This window comes from Perognathus longimembris, chromosome 2 (assembly GCF_023159225.1).
Source record: "Perognathus longimembris pacificus isolate PPM17 chromosome 2, ASM2315922v1, whole genome shotgun sequence".
In the NCBI taxonomy this organism is placed as follows: domain Eukaryota; kingdom Metazoa; phylum Chordata; class Mammalia; order Rodentia; family Heteromyidae; genus Perognathus; species Perognathus longimembris.
In genome coordinates this window covers 64,484,764-64,508,597 of record NC_063162.1, presented here as the reverse complement: position 1 = coordinate 64,508,597, position 23,834 = coordinate 64,484,764, and the positions used below count along the sequence as shown (strand labels likewise).

At 52.7% G+C, this 23,834-nt stretch overlaps 2 protein-coding genes and 1 pseudogene across 6 annotated transcripts; 1 reads left to right on the top strand and 2 right to left on the bottom strand.

Moving 5' to 3' along the window:
- Nucleotides 1-236: 236 nt before the first annotated feature.
- On the top strand, nt 237-7,127 carry Pold2 (DNA polymerase delta 2, accessory subunit). 5 transcript variants are annotated; one of them, XM_048339327.1, is made up of 11 exons: nt 237-308; nt 2,482-2,761; nt 3,517-3,638; nt 3,815-3,938; nt 4,233-4,347; nt 4,432-4,630; nt 4,842-4,922; nt 5,050-5,207; nt 5,403-5,482; nt 6,135-6,236; nt 6,491-7,127. In XM_048339327.1, the coding sequence occupies exons 2-11, from the start codon at nt 2,542-2,544 to the stop codon at nt 6,649-6,651; spliced, it is 1,362 nt and encodes a 453-aa protein (XP_048195284.1). In that variant the 5' UTR covers nt 237-308; nt 2,482-2,541; the 3' UTR covers nt 6,652-7,127. The 5 variants fall into 5 exon arrangements, with proteins under 5 accessions (XP_048195284.1, XP_048195281.1, XP_048195283.1 ...); XM_048339324.1 differs by having other exon boundaries at nt 5,355-5,482; XM_048339326.1 differs by having other exon boundaries at nt 2,482-2,765; nt 3,521-3,638; nt 5,355-5,482.
- Nucleotides 6,820-17,096, bottom strand: Aebp1 (AE binding protein 1). Its single transcript, XM_048339323.1, has 21 exons — nt 16,531-17,096; nt 14,642-14,980; nt 14,206-14,277; nt 14,027-14,098; nt 13,828-13,932; nt 13,687-13,755; nt 13,089-13,166; nt 12,867-12,947; nt 12,726-12,779; nt 11,662-11,771; nt 11,452-11,591; nt 10,508-10,592; nt 10,268-10,412; nt 10,090-10,175; nt 9,517-9,640; nt 9,058-9,254; nt 8,815-8,994; nt 8,282-8,633; nt 8,062-8,201; nt 7,856-7,955; nt 6,820-7,644 (listed from the first exon to the last, which is right to left on the bottom strand). Exons 1-21 carry the CDS (start codon nt 16,769-16,771, stop codon nt 7,055-7,057), a joined length of 3,360 nt encoding a protein of 1,119 aa, XP_048195280.1. The 5' UTR covers nt 16,772-17,096; the 3' UTR covers nt 6,820-7,054.
- A 2,831-nt stretch (nt 17,097-19,927) lies between these two features.
- LOC125344410 overlaps nt 19,928-23,834 on the bottom strand; it is a 6,525-nt pseudogene continuing 2,618 nt past the window's right edge.

Here is a 23,834-nt window from a genome sequence, read left to right as displayed (position 1 = left end):
CCATCAGGTCCTGACACCACCCACTGCCCCGAGCCCACTCACTGGAGCGCCCTGGCGCGCACACGTGGCACCGAGGCGCCTCGGCATGTGTGCGCGTGCGCACAGCGGTGTTCCGGCCCCTCACCACGGTGCCCAGGGAACCAGGGGCGTGGCTTTGCGCTCGTTTTGCATCCGGGGGCTGGACAGGCGGGGATTGGCGGGTTGCGGCGCTCAGTGCTGAATCGGTAGGGGAGTATGTTGATTGGCGGAATGAGGGTGGTAGGCGTGGTCAGGCGCGCGGGGTTTGGCGGGATGCGGCTCGCGGCGCGGTGAGTGTAGTTCTACCTAGCGGGATCCACTTGGGGCCCTGGGTCTAATCTGAGGGGGCCCCTGGGGCTGCGGGATCGAGTCTCCGAGGGTATTCTGCCCAGCTGCGTGGGCCTGAGCTGGGGAGGCGGTCCAGGGCGCCGATATTTGCCCCCTGTATCGGGGATGCGGAGAGGGCCGTAGCCACCGGTTCATGTTTGGTTTGAAGTTAATTCAGATTCGCCATTTGGGCTAATATGTAAACCTGCGTCCTAGACCAGAGACGGCCGGTAGAGGTAGAATGCAAGCTGTGTGGTACACAACTGAACAAAAAATTGTATCGATGGGCTGGGAATGTGGCCTATGGTAGAGTGCTTGCCTCCCATAAAGAAAGCCCTGGGTTCGATTCCTCAGCACCACATATGTAGAAAAAGCCGGAAGTGTCGCTGTGGCTCAAGTGGTAGAGTACTAGCCTTGAGCAAAAAGAAGCCAGGGACAGTGGTCAGGCCCTGAGTCCAAGCCCCACTCAGGCCCTGAGTCCAAGCCCTAGGACTGGCAAAAAAAATAAAAATAAATATATATATGTATGTATTATATATATATATCGAAATAAGTCAAAGCAAACAAGAAAGTTATGTCTGTTGATGACTACTAAATCCTATCTGTTTATCCTGATACTTCATGTCCATGAAGAGCAAATTGACATTTTTTTTTTTTTTTGCCAATCCTGGGGCTTGAACTCAGGGCCTGAGCACTGTCCCTGGCTTCTTTTTGCTCAAGGCTAGTGCTCTACCACTTGAGCCATAGCACCACTTCTGGCTTTTTCTATGTGGTGCTGAGGAATCAAACCCAGGGCTTCATGTATGTGAGGCAGGCACTCTACCACTAGGCCATATTCCCAGCCAATTGACAAATTCTTCACAATCCGGTGTCCATGCTGCAGGCATGTGCCAGCTTTTCCGCATGTGGGAACAGTACAGTTCTAGATGCTGGTGTCACCTCCAGACATAAAACAGCTCACAACCCTCCTGGAGCTTTGGTGAGGGAAGACGACTTTAAATAAATGATTGGTTGGAAGGCAAATGCCATGGACAGTAGTATTTAGAAAGGCTGATGTACCAGGGGAGGGTTGCAATTGTAAATTGGCAAAGAGAAGGCAAGTTTTGGATAAAGACTTGTAGGTAAAGAGCCAGCAAGCTCTGCAGCTGTATGGGAGACCATGGACGGACTAGAGAGGCCTTGGCTGGGGCCCTGCTGTGCAAGGGACCCTAGGAGTCCCTAGGGGAGTGAGCAACACCAGTAGGGCAGTGGAGCAGATCATACACGCGATTGTAATGACCTAAGACTTTGATGAAATTAGGGAATCTTTGGTAAGTTTTAAGCAGAGCAGTGACTGTTTTGTTTGGTCTTAATTCATTTTGTTTTTATTAATTTGCTGTTTTAGTATTAGTTATTACTATTGGATTGTTTAGTAAGAAGCATGGCTTCGGGGCTGGGGATATGGCCTAGTGGCAAGAGTGCTCAGGCCCTGAGTCCAAGCCCCAGGACTGGCAAAAAAAAAAAAGGATAAAGATGACTTTAATCCCTAAATTTGAGGTGGGTACCAGGGAACCAGGTGGAGGCAGATCAGAAGTTCCATTTGGGGTGTGACTTGAGAACCCAGTAGTTTTCCAGGAAGATATGTAGAGCAGCCAGGGAATGCCTGAACTTGGAGTTTGGGAAAAACAGCTCCAGCTTTCCTTTTCTCCCTATCTGGATTGGGTTTGTTTCTTGGGGGAGAGGGGGGCTGTGCCAGACCTTGGGCTTGAACTCAGATGCTGTCCTTGAGCTTCTTTTTGCTCAAGGCTAACGCTCTATCACTAGCCACAGCTCCACCTCCAACTTTTTGGGTAGTTTAATGGAGATAAGAGTCTCACAAACTTTCCTGCCCAATCTGGCTTCCAATCTCAATCCTCAGATCTCAGCCTCCTGAGTAGCTAGGTAGGGTTACAGGAGTGAGCCACTGACACCCAGCTGGATTAGGTTTACAGTATGATATCTGTATCCAGACACAGTAGTTCCAGGGGGATACTACCTCTGTTTCCCCCTTCCCTAATGCCCATTGGGTACAGTGTGGTAGCTTAGATGAGATGCCAAGAGAGCTGCTGCCTTGGGTTCAGGCAGGGGTGTCAGGAATGTCTTTTTGTGTCATTACAGTGGTCCTCCTTGACCTGAACACAGTTGTCTGTCTGGACACAGCAAGCCAGGAGTGCAGCAATGTTTTCTGAGCAGGCAGCCCAGCGGGCACACACTCTGCTGTCCCCACCCTCAGCTAACAATGCCACCTTCGCCCGGGTGCCTGTAGCAGCTTACACCAATGCCTCACAACCCTTTCGGCTTGGAGAACGAAGTTTTAGCCGGCAGTATGCCCACATTTATGCCACCCGCCTCATTCAGATGAGGCCATTCCTGGTGAGCCGGGCTCAGCAGCACTGGGGTGAGTGAATTTGGGGTATATTTCTCCCACCAGCCCAAGACATAGAACCAGAACTTTATCTAGCTCATCTAATTTTTTTCCAATTTACTTTACTTCCCGGTCACCTTAGGGAATTAACCATTTCTTTTCAAAGTGATCACCAGGGTTAAATGAAGTAACCTATGAATTGAAAGTTAGGTTTAAAGACTGGTCTCTTGTAAGAGCTTAGGTAAGAGCTTCTGGCAGTGACTGACTATTCATAGAAGGAAATGTTTTCTATCTTCTGTGCCACACTGTAGCTAAGAAGTCCCTCAGCACGGCAACCCTGGCACAGTCTCAAGGGACCCCTGTGTTTTCACTGGTGTCTACTTGTGACCTATATTGGTAACCATGAGTCTTCTGTCTCTTGGAAGCTCTTATGTTTTCTCTCTCTTCTCCCCTTTCCCTCCCTACTAGTAAAGGCCTGGGCAATCCAACCCCTTTTCTTTTTCCTATTTCTTCTTCCTTTGGGACTATGAGGATAAAGTACTACAAGTACTTTTCTGGGTGCCTCAAGACCAGAGGTATTTATTCTCGAAGTCATGGTGCCAGTAGGGCTGGTTCCCTCTGGAGGTTCTACAGGAGGGTCCTTTCTGCCTCTTCCAGCTACTGGTGACTCCAGGTGGTCCTGGTCTATATCCCTGTCCCATCTTACAGTGGTTCCCTGCCTTCTCTCACAAGGACATTGGGTATCCAGGGTCCAGCTACACCTTGGGCCCCTTGTCCCTCTCGCCTAGGCAGTGGAGTTGGAGTGAAGAAGCTGTGTGAGCTGCAGCCTGGAGAGAAGTGCTGTGTGGTGGGCACCTTGTTCAAGGCCATGCCGCTCCAGCCCTCCATCCTGAGGGAGATCAGTGAGGAGGTAAGACCTATTCCAGTAAGCATTTATGTGCCACCTTCCTCTGAGGGCATCAGGGCTGGGTCTCTACCCATGGGGACAAGGGAGCAAGTCTAGCAGGGTGAGCACTGCAGTTCCATCTTAAAGCATAGAAGCCAGGGTGGCTTTGCCTGAAGCCACCTCTCATCTCTGCCTTCTAGCACAACTTGCTACCCCAGCCTCCTCAGAGCAAATATATCCACCCAGATGACGAGCTGGTCTTGGAGGATGAACTACAGCGTATCAAACTGAAAGGCACCATTGACGTTTCAAAGATGGTCACAGGTGGGAGCCCAGAAGGTGGGTGGGAAACTGAGATGTTGGTAGGAGTAAGGACAGCCTGTACATGGAAAACAGGCAGTGTCGATTCCATGGAGAAGTAGGTGTGGGTTTAGGCAGGAGGCTTTCAGTGGTGGCTCTCCCTGCCTCCACCCAGAGGCTATGACCCAGGAGGGAGGAATTAGCCCCAGAGTCCCAAGAGTTCACCAGCATAGCCCAGAGGGCTTTGGTCTGTCTGGCTGTGGGAGAAAGTGGGCAAACCTGGCCATGCTCTCAAGGCCTGACTTCACCATTCCACAGGAATAGTCCTGGCTGTGTTGGGTTGTGTGAGAGATGATGGGAAGTTTGAGGTAGAGGACCATTGCTTTGCTGATCTTGCACCACAGTCACCTGCACCTCCACTTGACACAGACAGGTAAGGATCCGTTTGGGACCCCACTGTCTATTTGCAGGGAGGCTACCTACTTCCTTGGCACCGTAACCTCCTCCCCCCTTGTAGGTTTGTGCTGCTGGTATCCGGGCTGGGCCTCGGTGGAGGTGGTGGTGAGAGCCTGCTGGGCACCCAGCTGATGGTTGACGTGGTGACAGGGCAGCTCGGGGATGAAGGGGAACAATGTAGTGCTGCCCATGTCTCCCGGGTCATCCTTGCCGGCAACCTCCTCAGCCACAGCACCCAGAGCAGAGATTCCATTAACAAGGTATGGAGCCTCCTGGCTACACTCAGCCTGCCTGTTACTCTGTGGCACTGCTTCCTAGGGCGCAGAACCTGTGGGAAGTTCAGGCTCTGTGGGCACCCTCTGGGGACTTTGTTTCCTTCTCCTCAGTGTTGAGGACCCAAGTGGACTCCAGCTGTCACTCTGACCTGAGTCCCACTTAGAGACTTAATATCCTCCGGGCTTCTACTCCCAGGCCAAGTACCTCACCAAAAAAACCCAGGCAGCCAGCGTGGAGGCGGTCAAAATGCTAGATGAGATCCTCTTGCAGCTGAGTGTGAGTGACTCGAAGTTGGCAGGGGGTGGAAGCTGCCTTTAGGTGGGGAAGGGGAAGTGGAGTGGCCAGAGGAGAGATGGGAAGATTACTTGGGGCCTGTGAACTCTTCTTGCCCTGTGCCCTTCAGGCCTCGGTTCCTGTGGATGTGATGCCAGGGGAATTTGATCCAACCAACTACACACTCCCCCAACAGCCCCTGCACCCTTGCATGCTCCCACTGGCCACTGCCTACTCCACCCTCCAGCTGGTCACCAACCCGTACCAGGCCACCATTGATGGAGTCAGGTAGTCAGTGTGACATAAGGGATGGGGGTACAGTGAGTCTGGACATGGGCAGGGCCTGCAGAGGGCCTTCCTGGTGAGGGCACCAGGTGGACTTCAGCATGGCTCTGGGGACTCCCAGACAGGGGTCAGTAGAGCCTTGCTTCACAGGTTCCTGGGGACGTCAGGACAGAATGTGAGTGACATTTTCCGATACAGCAGCATGGAGGACCACTTGGAGATCCTAGAGTGGACCTTGAGGGTCCGACACATCAGCCCCACAGCACCCGACACCTTAGGTAATGGCTGAGTCACCCTGGAGGGTAAGGGAGCCAGGCCTGGTTCCCACATAGGCTTGTACTGACACTTACAACCTGTCTATTCTGGAACCCACTCTTGACTTTTTCTATTTAATGGTACCAGTACTGGGGCTTGAACTCAGGGCCCAGTGCTCTCCCTTATCTGTTTTCTTCAAGGCTGGCACTCTACCACTTGAGCTACAACTCCACATTTGTTTTTTTTCTGGTTAATTTGGAAATAAGATGGATTTGTCTGCCCAAGCAGCTTCTAACCACAATCCTCAGATCTCAGCCTCCTAGTAGCTAGGATTATAGGCGTGAGCCACTGGCACCCAGCTTCACTCTAGACTGTCAATTTCATCTATGGCCAAGGCTTGTTCAGGGCTGGAGACCATGGAGATATGCTAGAAGCTTGAGCACACCCCCATCACCCTCCATACCCTGCAAAGGCAGAGGCAGCAGGGGTCTACCAGCCTGCTTCTTGATCCATGTGTAAACAGCACTGTCATGGGGTGGGGGAGAGCCACTGCTGTGAGCAGTTGATGGGAGGGGGTTAAAAATGTTGCTGCATGATGTGTGCAGGGCATCCCCATGGTGGGACTGTCCTGTTCGGAGGCTGAGAAGCCCTGCTCAGCACCAGGCCCTTCCCCAGGCTGTTACCCCTTCTACAAAACCGACCCCTTCATCTTTGCTGAGTGCCCTCACATCTACTTCTGTGGCAACACTCCCAGATTTGGCTCCAAAATCATCCAGGGTAAGTTTTGTCTTCTCAGGGGTTCCAGGTCTGAGCTGTCAGAAACAATTTGCTCTTACCTGGAGACAGGGCTCCTGTAGGGTAGACAGCCTGGGCTCTGCCCAGTGGCTTACATGTTATTTGGGTGGCTACACGACTGGGTGGGATCTGAGTCACGTGCCTCTGTGAACACCCCTCCACTGTGGTATGGGGGCTTCTCTGTGGAGCAGTCCTCACCCAGAAAATAAGGTGGGTCCTATGTGGCTGCTCTGCAGGCCCTGAGGACCAGTTGGTGCTCCTGGTGGCTGTTCCTGACTTTAGCACCACACAAACTGCCTGCCTGGTGAACCTGCGCAGCCTTGACTGCCAGCCCATCAGCTTTTCCGGCTTTGGAGCAGAGGATGATGAACTGGGAGGCCTGGGGTTGGGCCCCTAACGGGAAACTGGACTAGGCTTCTGCCCTTCCAAATATGAGCCTTGTAAATAAAGCAAAAATGTTTGCTAGTCTTGAGCTTCTGAGTGTGCCTGGGAGGAGGCTATCTGGAGAGTCCCCAGCGAGGATGGCCTCCTCTCCTGGGACTGGTCACAACAGCAGAGGCCAGTTCCATTAGCTTGTTTTATTGGTGTGGCCTTGGCTTCCTTGCCTGCCCCTCCCCAAAGGCTAGCAGGCAGAATAGGAGCCATTGTACAGACTCTGGCTCTTGGGTCTGATGGCCTTCGTGTCCCCTAGGGGTCCCTCCAGGGGGCCTTCCACATGCTGGTGGCTGCTATCTGCAGGTGTAGGCTTAGAAGTGCTGCTGTAGCTTGAACTGGGCCAGGGTATCAGTGAGACTCTGATCTCAGATGTCCCCAAAATTTACTGTGTAGGTCTCCTCTGTTGAGAAGGGGTATGTGAGGCCAGTGCCTATCTCTTCCTCCTCTTCCTCAGGCTTTAGCTCAGTCCCAAACTCTGTTCCGAACTCTGTTACCACCTCTGTGTAGGTCTCCGTCTCTGACTCCTCCCAGCTCACAGTAGATGTGGGAGGTGGGTCCCAGGTGCCAAAGGTAGTTCCGGGGGTGGGGGCAGACAAGGGGAGGGTGGTGAGGATAGGAGAGGGGCTAGGGGCAGGACCCACAGTAGCATTGAGGCGCAGCTGCCGCTGCTGTTCCCTTAGCTGTAGCCGGTACTGCAGGCGGCGCTGCTGCATGCGCCGCTGCTGGGGGGTCATGGGGCGTGAGGGGTCAATACGTGGAATGGGCCGGTTCCCATTCATGGCCATAATCTCCCGGATGCGCTTCCAGTTGGAGCGGGCCAAGATGAAGTTGCACTGGGTGGCCCCGATGTCATAGTCCACGTTGCAGGTCTTAGTGCTTGAGGTATAGCCCTCCACATGGGCTGTAACACGGTACTCACCCGGGTTCAAAATGCGCCAGTAATCACCGCCACTTGCTGCCCAGGGAAGACAAACCTGACTGTCCCACAGCCCTTCCAGCTCCTCCCTCCCTCTGATTCTTCCGGGCCCGCCCTCTCTTGGCAGATTTCAGAGAAGCAGGGCCCTGCTGGGTGGCCACACAGATTTGGTCCCTTTTGCTAATGCAACTTGGGATGAACAAGGTGGGCCCACCTGAGAAAGGCAGATAAAGATGTGCACACAAGGTACCTGTCTTCACGCCATGGTTGATGCCATTCACGGATATGGTGGCGTTGGCAATGGGGATTCCTTGTTCATCTGTCACCATGCCCTTGATACCACGGTGCACCTGTGAGAGGGAAGAGGCGCAAGGGACCAAATGGAAACCCCATATCCAGGATCCCACCCTGTCCTAGGCTTCACCCTCCCCCCAGGCTCAGCCCCAGTTGCCCTACCTGCTCCATGAAGGTGAGCAGGGCCTCCTTATTGTTCTCCCATTCTTGAGGTAGCTCACTCTCATGTGGGAACTTGTCACAGCCAAGGTAGATAGACAGTTCCAGGCAGTTGGTATGCAAATAACTGAAGTCATTGATAGCTGTGCAGACAAAGCCTCACAGTCACCCTTTCCCTGGGGTATACCCCCCCACCCTCCCAGCACCTCCCAATCTAACTCACTCCCAGATCGAGGATTCCACTTGGCTCCATTGACGATGCCCATGCCACTGGTGTAGTCTTGGGCCTGGCACCCTCCTCGATAGGGTTCAGCCATAGTGAGATGGGCAGAGGCAAAGGAGATGGCCAGCCAGCGGAAGATGGCATGGTCTGGGGTCTCCTGGGCCTCAGATGTCTCTTCATCATCTTCTCCACGGGCAGCTGCCATGGCTGCAGCCAGCAGCTGCTCCTGGCTGGGGGTGCGGGCCATATCGTAGGGGTAGGACACAAGCCTCTCGCCACCATTCAGATTTGCTCCCAGCACAAAAGGATTTTTCTCCATCCAGGAAATGATGGCCCGTACCTCTGTAGACACCTGCAGGTGTCCAGCACAGGAAACCAATACTCCATCAATGATATGTAGGAGTCCCTGGCCACAGTGCTCCCTTTGTCCTGCCCCTGTCCTTCCAACTATTTCCCCAACCTAAGTCTCAGTACCTGCAGCTCAGCCACCCACAAGTTCCCTCCACACCAAGACTTCAGGGTTTGCTCCTCACCGTGGCATCCGGGGACAGGTAGCGTTCAGGAATGGGCAGGTTATTGTTTGGGACCCGGTAGGGGACCCACTTCCTTTCCTCAGCTCCCCAGAGGACTGAGTTGAGATCCGGAAAGTCCTCAAAGATGTCAAAGCCTTCCTCGGTCCACAGCCCCAAGGCCCAGTTCCCAAACTCGGAACCCTAGGGAGAGCAGGCAGTCATCTTGGTTGCTCATGGCCCCTGCCCCCAGCTACCCGCACCTACCATCTGAGCTGCCACTTCATAGCCATCAGGGTTCAGTGAGGGTACCAGGTGGATGCGCGTGTCCTGCACCAGGCTGCGCACACGAGGGTTTCCTTCACGGTACTCGTGGCACAGGTACTGCATGAGCAGTAGCAGTAGCTCTCGGCCCAGTACCTCGTTGCCATGGATCCCAGCTGTGTAGCGGAACTCGGGCTCCCCTGGAAGGACAGGAGCCATAGCAAGCACTCACCTTGGCAAGGTCCAGCGTACCTGAGAAAGGCTTCCAGTGCCCAGAAAGACAAGCCTGAATCTCTACAGGAGCTCCCATATCAACAATATAGGCCAAGAAGTGTGAAGTCCTTGTGCAGTGTGAAATCCTTGCCTTTAATCCTCAGTGGAAGGAAGCTGAGGCCCCCTCCCATGCAGCATAGAGTCCAGGACACCCAAAGTATTAGTGAAATGTTACTCTCAGGCCCTCACCCAGTTCATGCTCCCCGGGGTTGTCTGAGATCTCCATGGCGTAGATTTTAAGGCCTCGTGAGCTCTTGCCAAGGCTGTATGTGCGAGTAATGGTAGGACACTCCTCATTCACCACCTTCATCAGCTGGCAGGGAGAGGGCATTGTATCACTAACCATCTTCTCCCACTGTTCTATGGGAAAGGACAGGCAACCCCAGTTTCAAGCGTACCAGGACCTAGCCTCTTTGCTTCCTCTTCCCTTCCCCGCCTTTCCTCCTCCCTCCCCCCCCCCCCCCCCCGCCGGTTCTGGGGCTTCTACTCAGGGCCTGGATACTGTTCCTTAGCTTTTTCCTTTCAAGGCTGGCACTCTATTTGAGCTACATCTCCGTTCTGCTAGTTAATTGGAGATAAAATCTCACAGACTTCCTCTGGCTGGCTTTAGATCATGATCCTCAGATGTCAGCCTCCTTAGTAGCTAGGATTAGAGGCATAAGCACCCAACTTCTAGCCTCCGCCTTGGGGCAAAGAACAGCCAATGTTCCCCTGGAATCCAGGGCACTGAGCCTCTCTCAGTCTGGGATACAGGCTTCCAACCTGGCGCATGTCCTTATAGCTGTGATGCCGAAAGTCCAGGTTATCGGTAGCCACCACTTCATTCTGTGCATAGTAGCTGTGGACAGCTGCAGGGGGTAGAAAACAGGCAGGAAGGGCTCTATGCTGGCTGCCTGTGGGCCTACCTGCAGGTCACCCCAGCCAGCTCCTCGGTACTCACGTGTCACTGGGCAGCCCAGCACCTCCAGCCGCATGCACAGGCTGCCATTCCAGGTGAGAGGGTAAATGCGAATGAAGCGGGCCACCACTGGCTCTGGGAGCTCACTCAGCACAGGTGTGTCCTTATCTACATTCCCATGGAAGGTCTGCAGAGGAACAGACCTTAGTATGGCCGCCTTCAGTCCTAGGATCCTCCCCCAACTCAGATGACAGGAGCAGGGTGAAGGGTTTGGGCACCTACCATTTCCTCATAGCCATTGGTATACATCACCCACGTCTGGCTGTCATTGCTGAAGCCCACAAAGAAGCTGGTCACAAAGTCATCACTGTGGAACAGACATGGTCAAGGCAAGCTGCTCTCAAGCCTCTGGGCCCCTTTCTGAGAGAGCAGAACTGTGAACAGTGGTCTGATTATCAGAAGCCAGGTCCTGGGCCTGTGTCCATGTGCAGTCTGATACTGATCTTGTATGACCATCTAAACATGGAGGCTGACTAGCCATGGCTGCGGGATGCAGAGTTGTTCTTGCATGGCTTGCTGTTGTTATTTTTTTTTTTTGCAATTCTGGGGATTGAGCTCAGGGTCTCACACTTGCTAGACAGCATTCTACCACTTGAGACACATACACCCCAGTCCATTTATTTCTAGGGCTTTATTTCCCCTCAGATATGGTCTTTGGGGGCTAGCTTTTCCTGAGCCAGTCTTGAACTATGTTCCTTTATCTCTGGAATAACTGGGAATTCAGATGTGAAGCAACACCTATGGGTTGCTTTTTTTTTTGGCCAGTCCTGGGCCTTGGACTCAGGGCCTGAGCACTGTCCCTGGCTTCTTCCTGCTCAAGGCTAGCACTCCGCCACTTGAGCCACAGCGCCGCCTCTGGCCGTTTTCTGTATATGTGGTGCTGGGGAATCGAACCTAGGGCCTCGTGTATCCGAGGCAGGCACTCTTGCCACTAGGCTATATCCCCAGCCCCTATGGGTTGCTTTTGAGATTGGGTCTCAGGAACTTTTGCACAGGCTGGTCTTTCTCTGCCTTCTGAATAGCTAGGATCACATATGTGCAAAACACCCATGCCGTGGACTTTTCTAGCCTTCCTGGGAAAGCTCAAGGGCCAACTGTAATGTCCCCAATGGGACTGAGAGCAGTGCTGGAGCCCTTGACCATGGCTCAAGCACCCAGCTACGTACTGGATGCTGGAGTCTCGGCCTTGGGTGATGACACCTGTGAACCGGGTTGTCCTTCTGGTATCCACCTCGATCCACTGGGTCTGTGAGTCGTCCTCAGCACACCAGGCCCCATCATAGTAGTCATCTTCATTGGAACCAGCCTGTTAAAGGTGAGGCTAAGCATGGTGAAGGATCTCTTGCCTGCCAGGAGTGGGCTGTTCCCTCACCCACCTGAATATTGAGCCGGCCACGCTGTGCTCCCAGGCCATGACGCAGCATGGAGGAGGCTCGGATTTGGTTGTCCTCAATGCGGTGTGACTCCATTCCAATTGGCGGACACTCTGAGAACATGTACCCCAAGAGGGTGGCTTGTAAGCTCGAACTTCCACCAGTCCAGAGCCAAGGAACAGCAGCCCCCTCCCCCGCATACTACCTTACTACCATTGGAGGGGCCAATCAGAGGGCAGATCTGCAGCCACTGACTTTGAATACTATAGACTTTGCCCACTAGAAGGGACTTAGGCCTAGGCCAAAAGCTGCCCACTGCCTGCTTCCCCTCCCTGGGCTTTAGCTGCTTCATCTGGAGAATGGGCTGATGGTGCGTGGTTCTCAGACTCAAGGATAAATCCCAGGCAAAACCATCCCAGGGCTCAGCTCATTGCTAAAATTCACCCAGATGAGGCCAGCTGCACACTAGCCTCACAGGGACACCTGTGAAGGCAGCTGGAACACCTCACTATCCAACATCCTAGGTTCCCCACTCCCCCTTTCCTCACCCCAGCTGTTAAGAGCCAAGCTCTGCCCCTATGCAGCAAGCCATCCGTAGTTCAGAGCACAGCTGAAGCCAAGCAAGGATGTTCTCAGCTCCCGGGCCTCTCCCTCCTGTGCTGCAAGAATCTAAGAGCAGCCAAGCACCGGTGCCTCACACCTGCAATCCTAGCTACTCAGGGAGTTGAGAGCTGAAGCAGACAAATCCTAGAGACTATAAATCCCAGAGACTTTTATTTCCAGTTAACCAGCAAAAAAGCTAGAAGTGGAGGTATGGCTCAAGTGGTAGAGGCTAAACAAGTGTGAGGCCCTCAGTTCAAGCCCCAGTATTGGCATGAACGAACACACACACACACACACACACACACACACACACACACACACACACACACACTATAAGAAAAGGAAATTCCTCTGGGGGCCTAAGTCCACATCAAGAAATCCATGCTCCCATGTGTGACCATGAGTAGATCGTTGTCCTGATACTGCCACCTTGTTGCCCACCAACACACCCCAGCCTCACTCACTGATTTTCTCCACTGGAGTCCACTCCTCCTCCAGTTCATCACCCTTCTGGGACCCTGCCAACAAGGAACAGAGAGGTGGAGCCAAGGGCATGAGCCAACAGGCATCCAGATGCTGCCCCACAGGATTGGCATGTTACATACCTTTGTGGTCCTTGCCCTTCACCAGAGTCCATTTGTCTTCTGTCTCCTCCTTGAGGCTACTGCCTTCCTTTTTGGGTTTCTCTGGAGGGTGCAAGAAAGGGGAGGCTGGTCAGCCTGGCCCTGGGCTTGTGGGAGTTGTCATCTGGGGCTGAGCTGGGGCACACAGGAGTGGGGAGGTGTGGGAGGCAGAACTGGCCTTAAGGGTGACCAGGTCCCACTCACTCAGCTCTTCCTTCTCTTCATCTGTCTCCTGTCCAGGGTCAGGCTTCTGTTGTGGGGGGTGCGGGAAGTAGTAGTCCACTGCAAGGAGAAAACTGAGTATAGGAGGCCCTGCGCCTGTGTTAAAACCTCCAGGATGGGACTGAGGGGAGAGAGGCAGAGAACCTGAGAAGTCACATGGGAGGAATAGAACCCTGATGAAGTCACTAGCCTAGCCCTTTTCCCCCTGAGGAAAGCAACAATCCAGGATGGAAAGAGATTGGCACCAGGGCAGAAATCTTAGTGGTAGCTGATGTCTGTAGCCTTGAGATCTGACCTGGGACCAAGGGTTAGCGCAGCGATTGGGGCTGTACCTAAGGGAAAGGGAATCTAAAGGTTTCCTTGGGCCCTGGAAGGGGGTCCTAAGGAAATGAGGTGCAGGAAGGTGTTTGGGTAGGGCAGTTGACAATGAGCTGGTAGAAAGGAGTGAAAACCAAAGGACAGGGAGGGCTGGGCCCTCATTGGATGATAGGGCTGGGGGAAGGCCTAGAAGCCTAATCACACTCCCAGCCCTTGGGGCCTGCTCACCTGCACCCCATGGACTCAGGCACTGGATACTCACTGTCACCATAGTTGGGGATCACATAGCCATCCCCGTAATCTGGGGGCAGCAGAGGCTTCGAAGGTGGCTCTATGGAGATAAGAAGGTGAGAGTGGACCAGAGTGCCTCCCTGTGCCCCTCCCCCTCTTCACCCTGTCTTACGGTTGTCCTTTTCCTCAGGCTCCTCGGCCTTCTCAGGGTGCTCTGGCCAGAACCTCCTCCTGCTGGGCAGTGGCCTGGGCTGCTTCTGGCGCCGGATATACTCAACTGAGAGGGAGGTGAGCTCTGAGACATGGCCTCAAGTAGAAGCATCTGTGCCCAGCCCAGGGTCTGATCCACACCAGGCAGAGGGGCTACTCACAGTCCTCATAGTCTTCCCTCTCTATCTGGTCATTGTAGTCTAGCGTAGGTACCTCTGTCTCCTCCTCTGGCTCTGAGGGGAAGATGCCATTGGCTGCCTGACTGCTCTACCCAAGCCCATTCTGAATGCCTCAAGCCAGAGGTCATTCTCCTGAGGCCAAAAGGATGTCATCCACTCACCAGGCTTAAGTTCCTGGGCTCCCATTTGGGTTTCCTCTCCTTGACTCTGCCAGGTGTTTGGGGAGGCCTCCCCTGCAACACAGACGCCCAGATACAAGTGAGCATGACCATCTCTCCAGGCCCTGGAAACAATGCTTTCATACACTGTTGCCACACCCCAGGACCATCTTCTGAGGAACCCTGCCATAAAGCTTCTGCCACTGGGCAAGGGAGAAAAGGGCCCTGTGAGCTCAGAGGGGAGGACAGAGACCCAGCTGCTCAGTGCTCTCCCTGCCCAGGAGAAGCTGAAGCCCTGAGGGAATCCACTGACCCTGGCCAAGTCCATGATAATGCTGAGGCTCCAGAGCCTACCTTGTCTGTAGAAGGTGGGGTCCTAGGTATCCCCTCTTACCCCCTCCCCACCAGAACACACAGGCCCAGAGAGCTTAGCACAAACCTCCCTCCTGGGGTGACTCTTCAGTACCAGGACTGGGGGGCACAGGCAGTGGCCACTCTATGGTTTCTAGGGGGGCTGGAGTGGAGAACTTCTTCCCTGCTGGGGGCTTCTTGGTGGCCTTGGGTGGCTTCTCCTTGGGTTTCTTGGTGGCCTTGGGTGGCTTCTCCTTGGGTTTCTTGGTGGCCTTGGGTGGCTTCTCCTTGGGTTTTTTGGTGGCCTTGGGTAGCTTCTCTTTTCCCTTCTTGGGTGGCCTGGGAGCTTCCAAGGGCTGTTTGGTTGCCTTGGGGCCTTTGTCCTTCTTCCCTTTCTTCCCTTTGTCTTTGGCCTTTTCTGGAGACCCTGTCCAAGATAGAGATGTAGATCAAATAGATAAGGCTTATTGTGTCCTCATGTGGTCCCTCAGGATGCCCACAACCTGGGCATAGAGGCTCTTGCTGGTCCCCAGTACAGACAGGAAACAGGCTAAGCACTAACCCAAGTGTTAGAGCTGGAACTTTCTATCTGAATATCTAGGGCTGCCAGCATCCCATGTCAGCCTATCTAAAGACAGCACGTGACACTCAATTTCCAGGGGTGAGCTATGCATCCCTAGCCAAGACCTCAACCAGGATCCCCCACAGCCCACTCCTTCATATGTCCACTTGCCAGCCATGGACATGGAAGGCATATGGGCCACTGAACCATCTAGGCCTGAAGGACCTACTGTCCTCCCCATAAATTGCCCCCACAAAGTAAAGGACATGGAACCTGGCCTTCTCTGAGTCTTCCTGTAGACAGTATATCTGTAGATTTTGTGGTTGTTTATGCCAACACTGGGGCCTGAACTCAGGACCTGAGCTCAAGACTTTTTGCTCAAGGCAGTTGAGTCACAACTTGAGTTACTTGAGTCACAACTCCATTTGTGGCTTTTTGTTGGCTAGTTGGAAATAAAAGTCTACAGACTTTCCAACTGGGCTGGCTTTGAATTGAGAATTTCAGATCTCTAACCCGTAAGCAGCTAGGATTACAGGCACTAGCCACTGGCTTTTTAAGCCTCAAGAGGAGGAAGACATTAAAGGTCTGGGGGTAGACTGAAAGACCAATAGGGAGCCCTGGAAGCCACATAGAAGACAGAGAGATGAGCAGGGAGCTTTGTCACTACTGTGGCATGTTGAGGAGCTTAGAAGCATAGGACTAAGCAGGAACTGTAAATGTTGCTGAGAATTTCATGGGGGATAAAAGACAGGAGGGTGGTTTGGCTGAAATCCAGGAAGTTATAAAACACAAGCAGGAGTAGCAGGACTGCTTCAACATTCAAGAGCCAGGAAAGACCTACAGCTGGGACTGCAGTTGGTACAGGGGAGGGCTACTGCCCTCAGGAATGAGCAATAGTGCCTTACAGTCTCCTGGGAGAGAGATCACAAGATCCTTTGCCATGATCCAAAGGGCTACAATAAACAGCCAAGATTTATTAACTGATTACATAAGAGGCACCGGGTGACATGCCTTGATCTAACTTTCCCCCTCCCCCTTTCACCTGCAAGTTTGTAGGGCAGAGATCTGCAGCTACCTCCCCTGCATGTTTGTTCCTAGGGCCAGAGGACAAGGGCAGGTAGTTTAGAGACCAGAGAAAGCCAGAAAGCTCGGTGGGATAGCATAGTTCTCCTGTAGCCCTGGCCTAGACCCTTTTAGGGTTTGGGGGTGCGAGAATAAGCCAATAATTCCACAGGTCCCCCCAAACCACATGCTACACTGTAGTGGACATGCCTTCAAGCCCCCTGGCTCCATGCCTGGCACCAGGTACCGAGGGAGAGGGCATGAACGACCTCATCCTGAGCAGCCTGGGGGGGAGGAGGTGACCCTTGGGATCTCTGTGCTCCCGGGGTGTCCACCTCCCGTCAGGCTCTTACCTTCTGCAGCTGCCCCCAGCTTGCCCCTCTCCTTAGCTTTGCTGGTGCGCTGGGTGGGTTCGGGAGGCGGCGGAGCTTCCACGTCGTCCTCCCGGGGCTCGGGCTCCAGCTCGGAAAGGAAGCCTTCTAGGAACTCCTCGATCTCGTCGTCGGTCAGCACCGTCTGTGCGTTCCCCCAGGGGCACAGGACCAGCAGAGCCAAGAGGCAGCCAAGCAGGGGCGCAGCGCGCATGGCCGCCATGGTCTGGCGCGGGTTGGGGACCAGGGCGTCGGGGACGCGGGCGCGGGGCCACCGGAGGCTGTGGCCAGGAGCAGGGAGGGGTCTGGAGGTGGTCGCGGTGGGGGCTCCGGGAAGGAGTGTGCCAGGGAAGTATGTGGGTGGGGACGGCGGGGAGGGATGGGGGCCACGAGAAGGTGGAAAGAGGCAGGACTGGGAGGGAAAGGGAATCCAAGGACCTCGAGGGCGCCTGGGGGGCTCCTGGGCGTTGGCTGAAGCCAGGCGCTCTGGCCTCGAGCGGCTGGTTCCCGCGCGGCCCGCCCTCCAAAGTGCTGGCGGCGGCCGGGGCGGGGGCGCCCAGGCTTCCGGAGCGGTTCCCTCCTACCCTCCTGCGGGGAGAGGACGGGAGGGGGGGGGGTGCGGGGGGGAGGGGCTTGAACCTAGGGGCTGTGGAAGGGAGTGGGCGGGGAAGGTCCGGCGCTTGGAACTTTTTCGAAAGCGAACTCAAAGCGGTGTCTGTCCTTTGGGTGGAGGGTCGAGGGCCAGGGCGGCCTGGGAGGGGCCCCGGGGCCCAGGAGGAGGGAAAGGCGGGTGGGAGCCTGGGGTGAGGGTCTGAGGGTGGCAAGCTCCAAGCCAATCCGAGCGGGCCCAGGATGATCCAAAATTCAGGGTCCCGAGAGGGTGTTGGCCACGCAAGCATCCTGCATCCTTCTCGAGCTCTGAAGCCCTGGCTTGGCTTTTCAAACTGTCACCTGCTGCACCCCGGTGCCACCCTCCTTCAGGCTCAGCCAACCACGCCAGGTCCGTGTGGGGGCGGCCCCTCTGCTCCTCAGGAAACACAGCACGTTGTAGGAAACGATGCAAAATCGTCCTTCAAAGCAGCCCACCTGTTTTCCTGTAGGCAGGACCCCCACATAAAGGCATGCCATTACCCCTAGAACTCAACCTGGACATAGCCACTTTCCCCTTTGCTCTTATCAGGACCCAATAAAAGTAAAGAAAAGGAGGCTGGGGATGTGGCTTAGTGGTAGAGTGCTTGCCTAGCTTGCATGACGCCCAGGGTTTCATTCCTCAGTACCACATAAACAGAAAAAGAAGTGATGTTGTGGCCCAAGTGGTAGAGTGCTAGCTTTTGAGTACTGAGAGGTCCAGGCCCTGATCTCAAGCCCCAGGACCAACAGGAAGGAAGGAAGGAAGGGAGGGAGGGAGGGAGGGAGGGAGGGAGGGAGGGGAAAAAATCACAGCAGCACCATCTACCAGGTGCCTCCAGAGGGCGCTAGACTGGGCTTAGAACATTATCCACAGTGGTGCCATCATAGTGCCAGCCAAAGGAGATTTCTCATGTGCCTGGTTTGTGCCATAGCTTCTAGAAGGTCAAATATTAACCCCAAATGGTTATCATGGCTTAGAACATAGCTTCCAGAATATTACCCTTGAAGGAAGGAGGAAACAAGATAACACAGACTTTTGTTTTGCTACAAGGTCACCTGCAGCCAGCACTAAACCAAGATTGTCTGTGGTCATTTGGTTCCATAATAGCACAGAATAGGAGCTCTGAATTAATTGTCCAGGTAGAGTTTGGACCTCATCTGAAAAATAAAAAGGGAAAGCAGGTAGGAAAGCACCAGGATGGGCACTGGTGGCCTAGGCCTGTAATCCTCACTACTCAGGAGGCTGAGATCTGAAGATCACAGTTCAAAGCCAGCCTAAGACAGAAAAGTTCATGAGACTCTTATCTCCAATTAATCACCTAAAAAGCAGAAGTAGAGCTGTGGCTCAAAGTGGTAGAGCACTAGCCTTGAGCAAAAAAAACCCCAAAAACTCAGGAACATGAGTGACAAAAAAAGAGAGAAAGAAAGCCCCTGGACCCTGACTTCAGAAGCCTACCCTAAGCCAGATGGAGCAGGTGGTAGCCAAGGAGGCCCAGAATTGCTGCCCCTGTGAATGGGAGGTCCCTCCAAGGCCTTGCCTTTGCTTTCCCACTGGCTTTCCTTAAGAAGGTAGAGGTGTTGTGTCAAGAGCTGGTCCCGGGGGCCAGTACTGGCTCTGTCCCTCCTGGCCATCTGATCTCAGCAAATGACCTAAGTGCCCACCACTACGTAAGTGGGATCATGTGTATTCTGGGCTTAGCACATGTATTCAGCCATCACATACCCCAACTGGCTCTTGGCTCTTATAACTTCTCCTGGTAACCAACTTCAGTCATACAACACTCCAGGCTCTCAGGTTAGCCGGACAGCCAGACCTCTGCCTGAAAAGTGCCCCTAGCCTTGTCTTGTTCACAGCAATGATGAAGCAAAACTCACCCACCACCATCTCCTATGGGTCTCTGATTCATCATGCTCAAAAATCGTTCTGAGAATTCACTCTGCTGCTCCTGGTCTAATGCGTCATGCTAGAGGCCAGAGACTGGCTGAGGATATGTAGGACCTCACTTCCCTGGAAACGGCTCACACATGGATTGGATTTGGGCCTGGCAGCCTCTGCCAGAGAAAATAAAAGCCATTTAGAAAATGAAGCAGTAGAAGGAGGAAAAAAAAAAAAGACTAGAAAGCTGCAGTGAGTCACCAGCAGGAACATGCCCCTCTGGGGAACTGGCCCCAAGAGGACCAGGAGTTAGGGGGCCTTCACCTCCTAACTAGGTAGGTGCAGAGGGCAACTGCAAACATGGGACTCCTCCTCTTGATCCCTGCTCAGCTTACAGGTGTGACTGCAGGAAGTCATTTTGTCCTGAGTTCAGAGTTCTGCTTGGATTTGGGGGCAATTATAGGACCTATGGGGGACCTCTGACCTTTACTGAAGAGTTCATCATCTCAGTCAAACTCCCCAAGGATACAGCCATAGCTGTCAGAGAAGTTGGAGGCTCACAGCCTCTGAGTCCAAGAGTTCTCTGAGGCTTCAAGATCAAACAAAGATAACGTAAGATAAAACACACTGATGTGCTTGCCATAGGCCAAAGTAAGCTGCTAGATAGGGCATCTGAATCCATAGCCAAGTCCTCTCCTGAACCAACACACCTTCCTTCCAGTATCTCACGTGCACTTGGAAGGGTCTGCTTCAGAGACCTCCACAGGTGATCCCTCGATGGAGTGGAGTGGGAAGGAGAACTCTGGGAATAGTGGAGGTCACCTGAAGGTGGAGGTCTGAGGCTACAGGAAAGACAAGAGAAGGAAGTGGGGATCAGCTGGTGTGTCCTGTGACACCACTGGTGTCATCGAGGATGAACCCTGCCAGGATGGCCACCTGCCAAAGGAAGGCTGGGGGTGGGGAGGGCAGGTGAGAGCACCAGATTGGATCAGAGGCACTAAAGAGGCCAGGGACAGGCTGCTCTCCGATGCCCTGCAGAGTCCCTGCAGGCCTGGACACTGGAACATGGGAACACAAAGAGGCACCAGGGCCTCTTTGCCCTTCGTAATAATACCCCTTCCTCTGGAACAAAGGGCACCCACTATCTTCCCAATCTTGAGGTCAGGCTCATGGGATGAGGAGAAGAGGTACTGTCAACAATACATTGGAACTTTGAAACTGAGCTTGATGGTATGGGTGGTATATGCTTATAATACCAGCAATCAGGAGGCTGAGGTAAGAAGATCACAGGTTTAAGGTTAGCCTGTTGCCCATAGCAAAACCCTGGGTGGGTGGAGGGATGGACGTATGAACAGACAGATAGATAGATGATAGATAAATAAATAAACTCAGTTTGACCAACTAATAACTGATGCCAGGCTAGAAGTGAGAGGGAGGGGCCAGAGCTGAGTGTGAATTTTTTTTTTTTTTTTTTTTTTTTTTGCCAGTCCTGAGGCTTAGACTCAGGGCCTGAGCACTGTCTGTCTCTTCTTTTTGATCAAGAATAGCACTCTACCTCTTGAGCCATAGTGCCACTTCCAGCCTTTTCTGTTTATGTGGTGCTGAGGAACTGAACCCAGGGCTTCAGGCATGCTAGGCAAGCACTCTACCACTAAGCCACATTCCTAGCCCCCTGAGTGTGAAATTTAAAGAGGTTTCTGATTTCTCCCACCTCCAGCAGCTAAGAAACAAGCTGTGGCCTTGAGGATGGCCAGGTTCCCCCAGGTTGAAAGGAGAGAGTGGCTTGGGAAACACAAGGAAAAGTCTTTCATTTGGATCAACCTTGCCTATAAGCAAGGTTTCAGGTACCATTCAGGGCTCCAGTGACTTGTTCTTGGAAAGCAAGGGAGTCAGTTCTACCCCTATTCCATGGTGACTTGGCCAGATCTCATCTCTTAAGACCTCAGGGTTCCATTTATCCATGTCCAGAGAAGAGGTCTCTAACTCCTCTGTGACATCTCCACAGCTGATCTTCTCATGTTGCAGCTCCTTCTCATGAAGTGGGCGAATCTAAAGGTCTCAGAAGAAGTTCACCAAACATACTCTGCATGCAAGTATGCATCTCAGCTTCCCAAGTCTGTGCAAAGACACCTCTGGCTTGTCGGAAGGGGTTGAGGAAATGTCATTCACTCCATGTCTCCAAGGCTGCAGGCACTGGCCTCTGGGGCTGGCAGGGCAGAACACTACCCCTCAACCATCTAGACCCAACCTGAGCCCTCTTGGCATAAGTCCAGTTAGCTCTGAGTTCCTGAAAAACCTGTACAGACCTCAATGTGTACGTGTGCGTGTACATATGTGTGCACATGCATGCATGCCTGTATGGAGTTCACTCAGCTATATATAGAGGTTTCAACAGGTGTCAGCCTGAGCATGGCCCAGGGATCCCAGCCTCACAGGTGTGCAACCATCCTCTGGAGAGCTGAGGCTGAAGGGAAACAGGGCACTGGAGTCAGCAATTGGCTGATAAGCACAGGCAGATAAGCCCAGGTGAGGACCTGCACTCTTTGGAGGAAGGGGAGGGAGCTGGGCTGGACAGACTCTGTCCTCAGATCCCTCGAGGCATCTCCAGTCATGGTGTAGCAAAGCAAAGGGTTTAGCTTTTTTTTTTTTTTTTTTTTTTTTTTGCCAGTACTGGGGCTTGAGCTCAAGGCCTAAGTGCTATCTCTTGGCTTCTGCACTCAAGCTCTAACACTTGAGCCACACCTCTACTTCCGGCTTTTTGGTGGTTATTTGGAGATAAGAGTCCTGTGGACTTTTCTGCTCAAGCTGGTTTCAAATTGCGACTGCCAGATCTCAGCCTCCTGTGTAGCTAGGATTAAGGTGTGAGCCACCTGGCCCCAGAGAGTTTTCTTATTTCTGGCTTGAGGAAGTAAGAGGTTCCAGGAGGGTTTATAGGGTTGCGGCACAAAAGTAGCAGAGAAGGACCCAGCTTAGCACCCTGAGGCTAAGCCAAACTCTCATTCTACACTGATGTCACCACCTCTGGCAAGAGGTCATGGCAGGGGCAGTTGGAAGGGCATGGTGGCTCAGGGCCCACAGTGCAATTCCTGAGCCAAGCTGCATCCTCTGCCTGACCAGAGACTAACCTGCCAGCTGTCCTCTGTAGGTCTGAGCTCTAGATTGGCAGCCAGGGATTATAGGATCTCAGAACCCAGGGACAAGAGGCTGCCAGGGCTTGGGAGCCCTGGAAGAGGCAGACTTTTCCACCCTGAGATGAAGAACTTTGGGGTCTCTGTGGCAAGGGACACTGAGGGTTGGGCCTTGGGAAAAGTTAAGCCATGTGTACAACAACTCAGTGAATCTTTACTTTGTGTGACCGTCCTCTGCAGACTACTGGTGTGGGGAATGAAACAATAAATATAAAAGTTCAGGAAGCCTGGCCTTGGTCAGTATGTCCCAAGGTCTCAGGCACTGTCCCACTTCAGAGGGACCAAAGGAGACAAAAGGAGAAGGGACCAGGCTTTATCCCTTCCCTGGGATGAGCCCTTAGAGACATCCCTTCTCTGTAGCCCCCCTCCCCCGGGGGGGGGCACCTGGACATCATCAGTGAGGTTTGCTGCTTCACCTACAAGGAGGGATGGTTTCCCAAGTCATGGGGATGAGGGCTATTCCAGACAGTGTCTAGCCATCCTCACAACTGGCAGAAGAATTTCCTTGGTTTTCAACAACTTGAAAACCACATGTGATTTTCCATAGCCCAAGCTCCTAAGGCCTGGCTGCTGAGTGAGCAGAGTTCATGCTGAATTTTTTTCCACTCACCGCAGGGCAGACAGCAGGTCCAGCTGTGGGGAGACTGGCTGGGAAGGGGTCACCACCACGAGATGGGGGCAGGCTTCCAGCACTGATGACTGATTCAGCAGCCCGTAGAGCTGGGAAGAGGGCATGTGACAACTCAGTCTAACAGTCAACCCAGTGTTAAGTCAGACAGCAGTAGGCATCGTTCAAAATGGGATTCAGTGGCAAAATAATGTTTAATCCTTTCCTTATGCTTTCCTCAAAATTTAAGTCAATATTATGATGTAAAAATAATCATTTAAATTATCACAGCTAAAGAGATATTCTAAAAAAAAGAGTTTTGTGAAAGTAATAGAAAGTCTAGGGTATTATTTCACACTAATATCACATGTACCCATGAAACACAGCAGCTATATCTTAATTAATTAAAGTTAAAGTAATTGTAGGTAATTCAAATTAAATAAAGCTAATAATTAATCTATTTCATTTCCCCTATTTCAAATGGTCATTTACCATATGGTGAGTGACAACCAACATGTTAAACACAGTAAGAATGTGTTCTGGTAGGTTCAGCTATCAAACTGATAGGTGGTTAGGTAGGTATAGTTTGACATCACAAATCAAGACAAAGATTCACAGAATAACTTCTGATTGTGTCTTTCCATGATCTATATTCCTATGTAGGAACTCAGCCAGCTACTACTCTATTATAAATATTTGTGTGTTGATACTCAAAAACCTTTGACTCATAGCAAAGAAGAATTTCAATTTTTTTTTTGTCACCTACTAGAAGACAACGTGGTCCAGGTTAAGAATGCTCAAAGATAATGATGAACAGATGCAATTTCCAAGAATTTTGCTGTTTGGAAAGAACATAGGCAGATGTGTCAGGGTTCACATAGACTGATATTCCATGTGTCTTATTCTTCATGTTCTGCACTGTACTTTCTGAGCCAGAATTTCTTGCACAGGTTATGTGTTGCTCTTATTCAGGTCAGACTTAAGA

What these genes read in the sequence shown, in the direction of transcription:
- Pold2 (XM_048339324.1), top strand. Translation starts at nt 2,542, where the DNA reads ATGTTTTCTGAGCAGGCAGCCCAGCGGGCACACACTCTGCTGTCCCCA. An exon ending in CCTCCACTTGACACAGACAG is followed by an intron (nt 4,348 to 4,431) that starts GTAAGGATCCGT and finishes CCCCCCTTGTAG; the next exon opens with GTTTGTGCTGCTGGTATCCG. An exon ending in TGGCTCCAAAATCATCCAGG is followed by an intron (nt 6,237 to 6,490) that starts GTAAGTTTTGTC and finishes GCTGCTCTGCAG; the next exon opens with GCCCTGAGGACCAGTTGGTG.
- Aebp1 (XM_048339323.1), bottom strand. Translation starts at nt 16,771, where the DNA reads ATGGCGGCCATGCGCGCTGCGCCCCTGCTTGGCTGCCTCTTGGCTCTG. An exon ending in TGAAGAGAAGGAAGAGCTGA is followed by an intron (nt 12,948 to 13,088) that starts GTGAGTGGGACC and finishes TGCACCCTCCAG; the next exon opens with AGAAACCCAAAAAGGAAGGC. An exon ending in CAACCATGGCGTGAAGACAG is followed by an intron (nt 7,645 to 7,855) that starts GTACCTTGTGTG and finishes TTCCCTGGGCAG; the next exon opens with CAAGTGGCGGTGATTACTGG.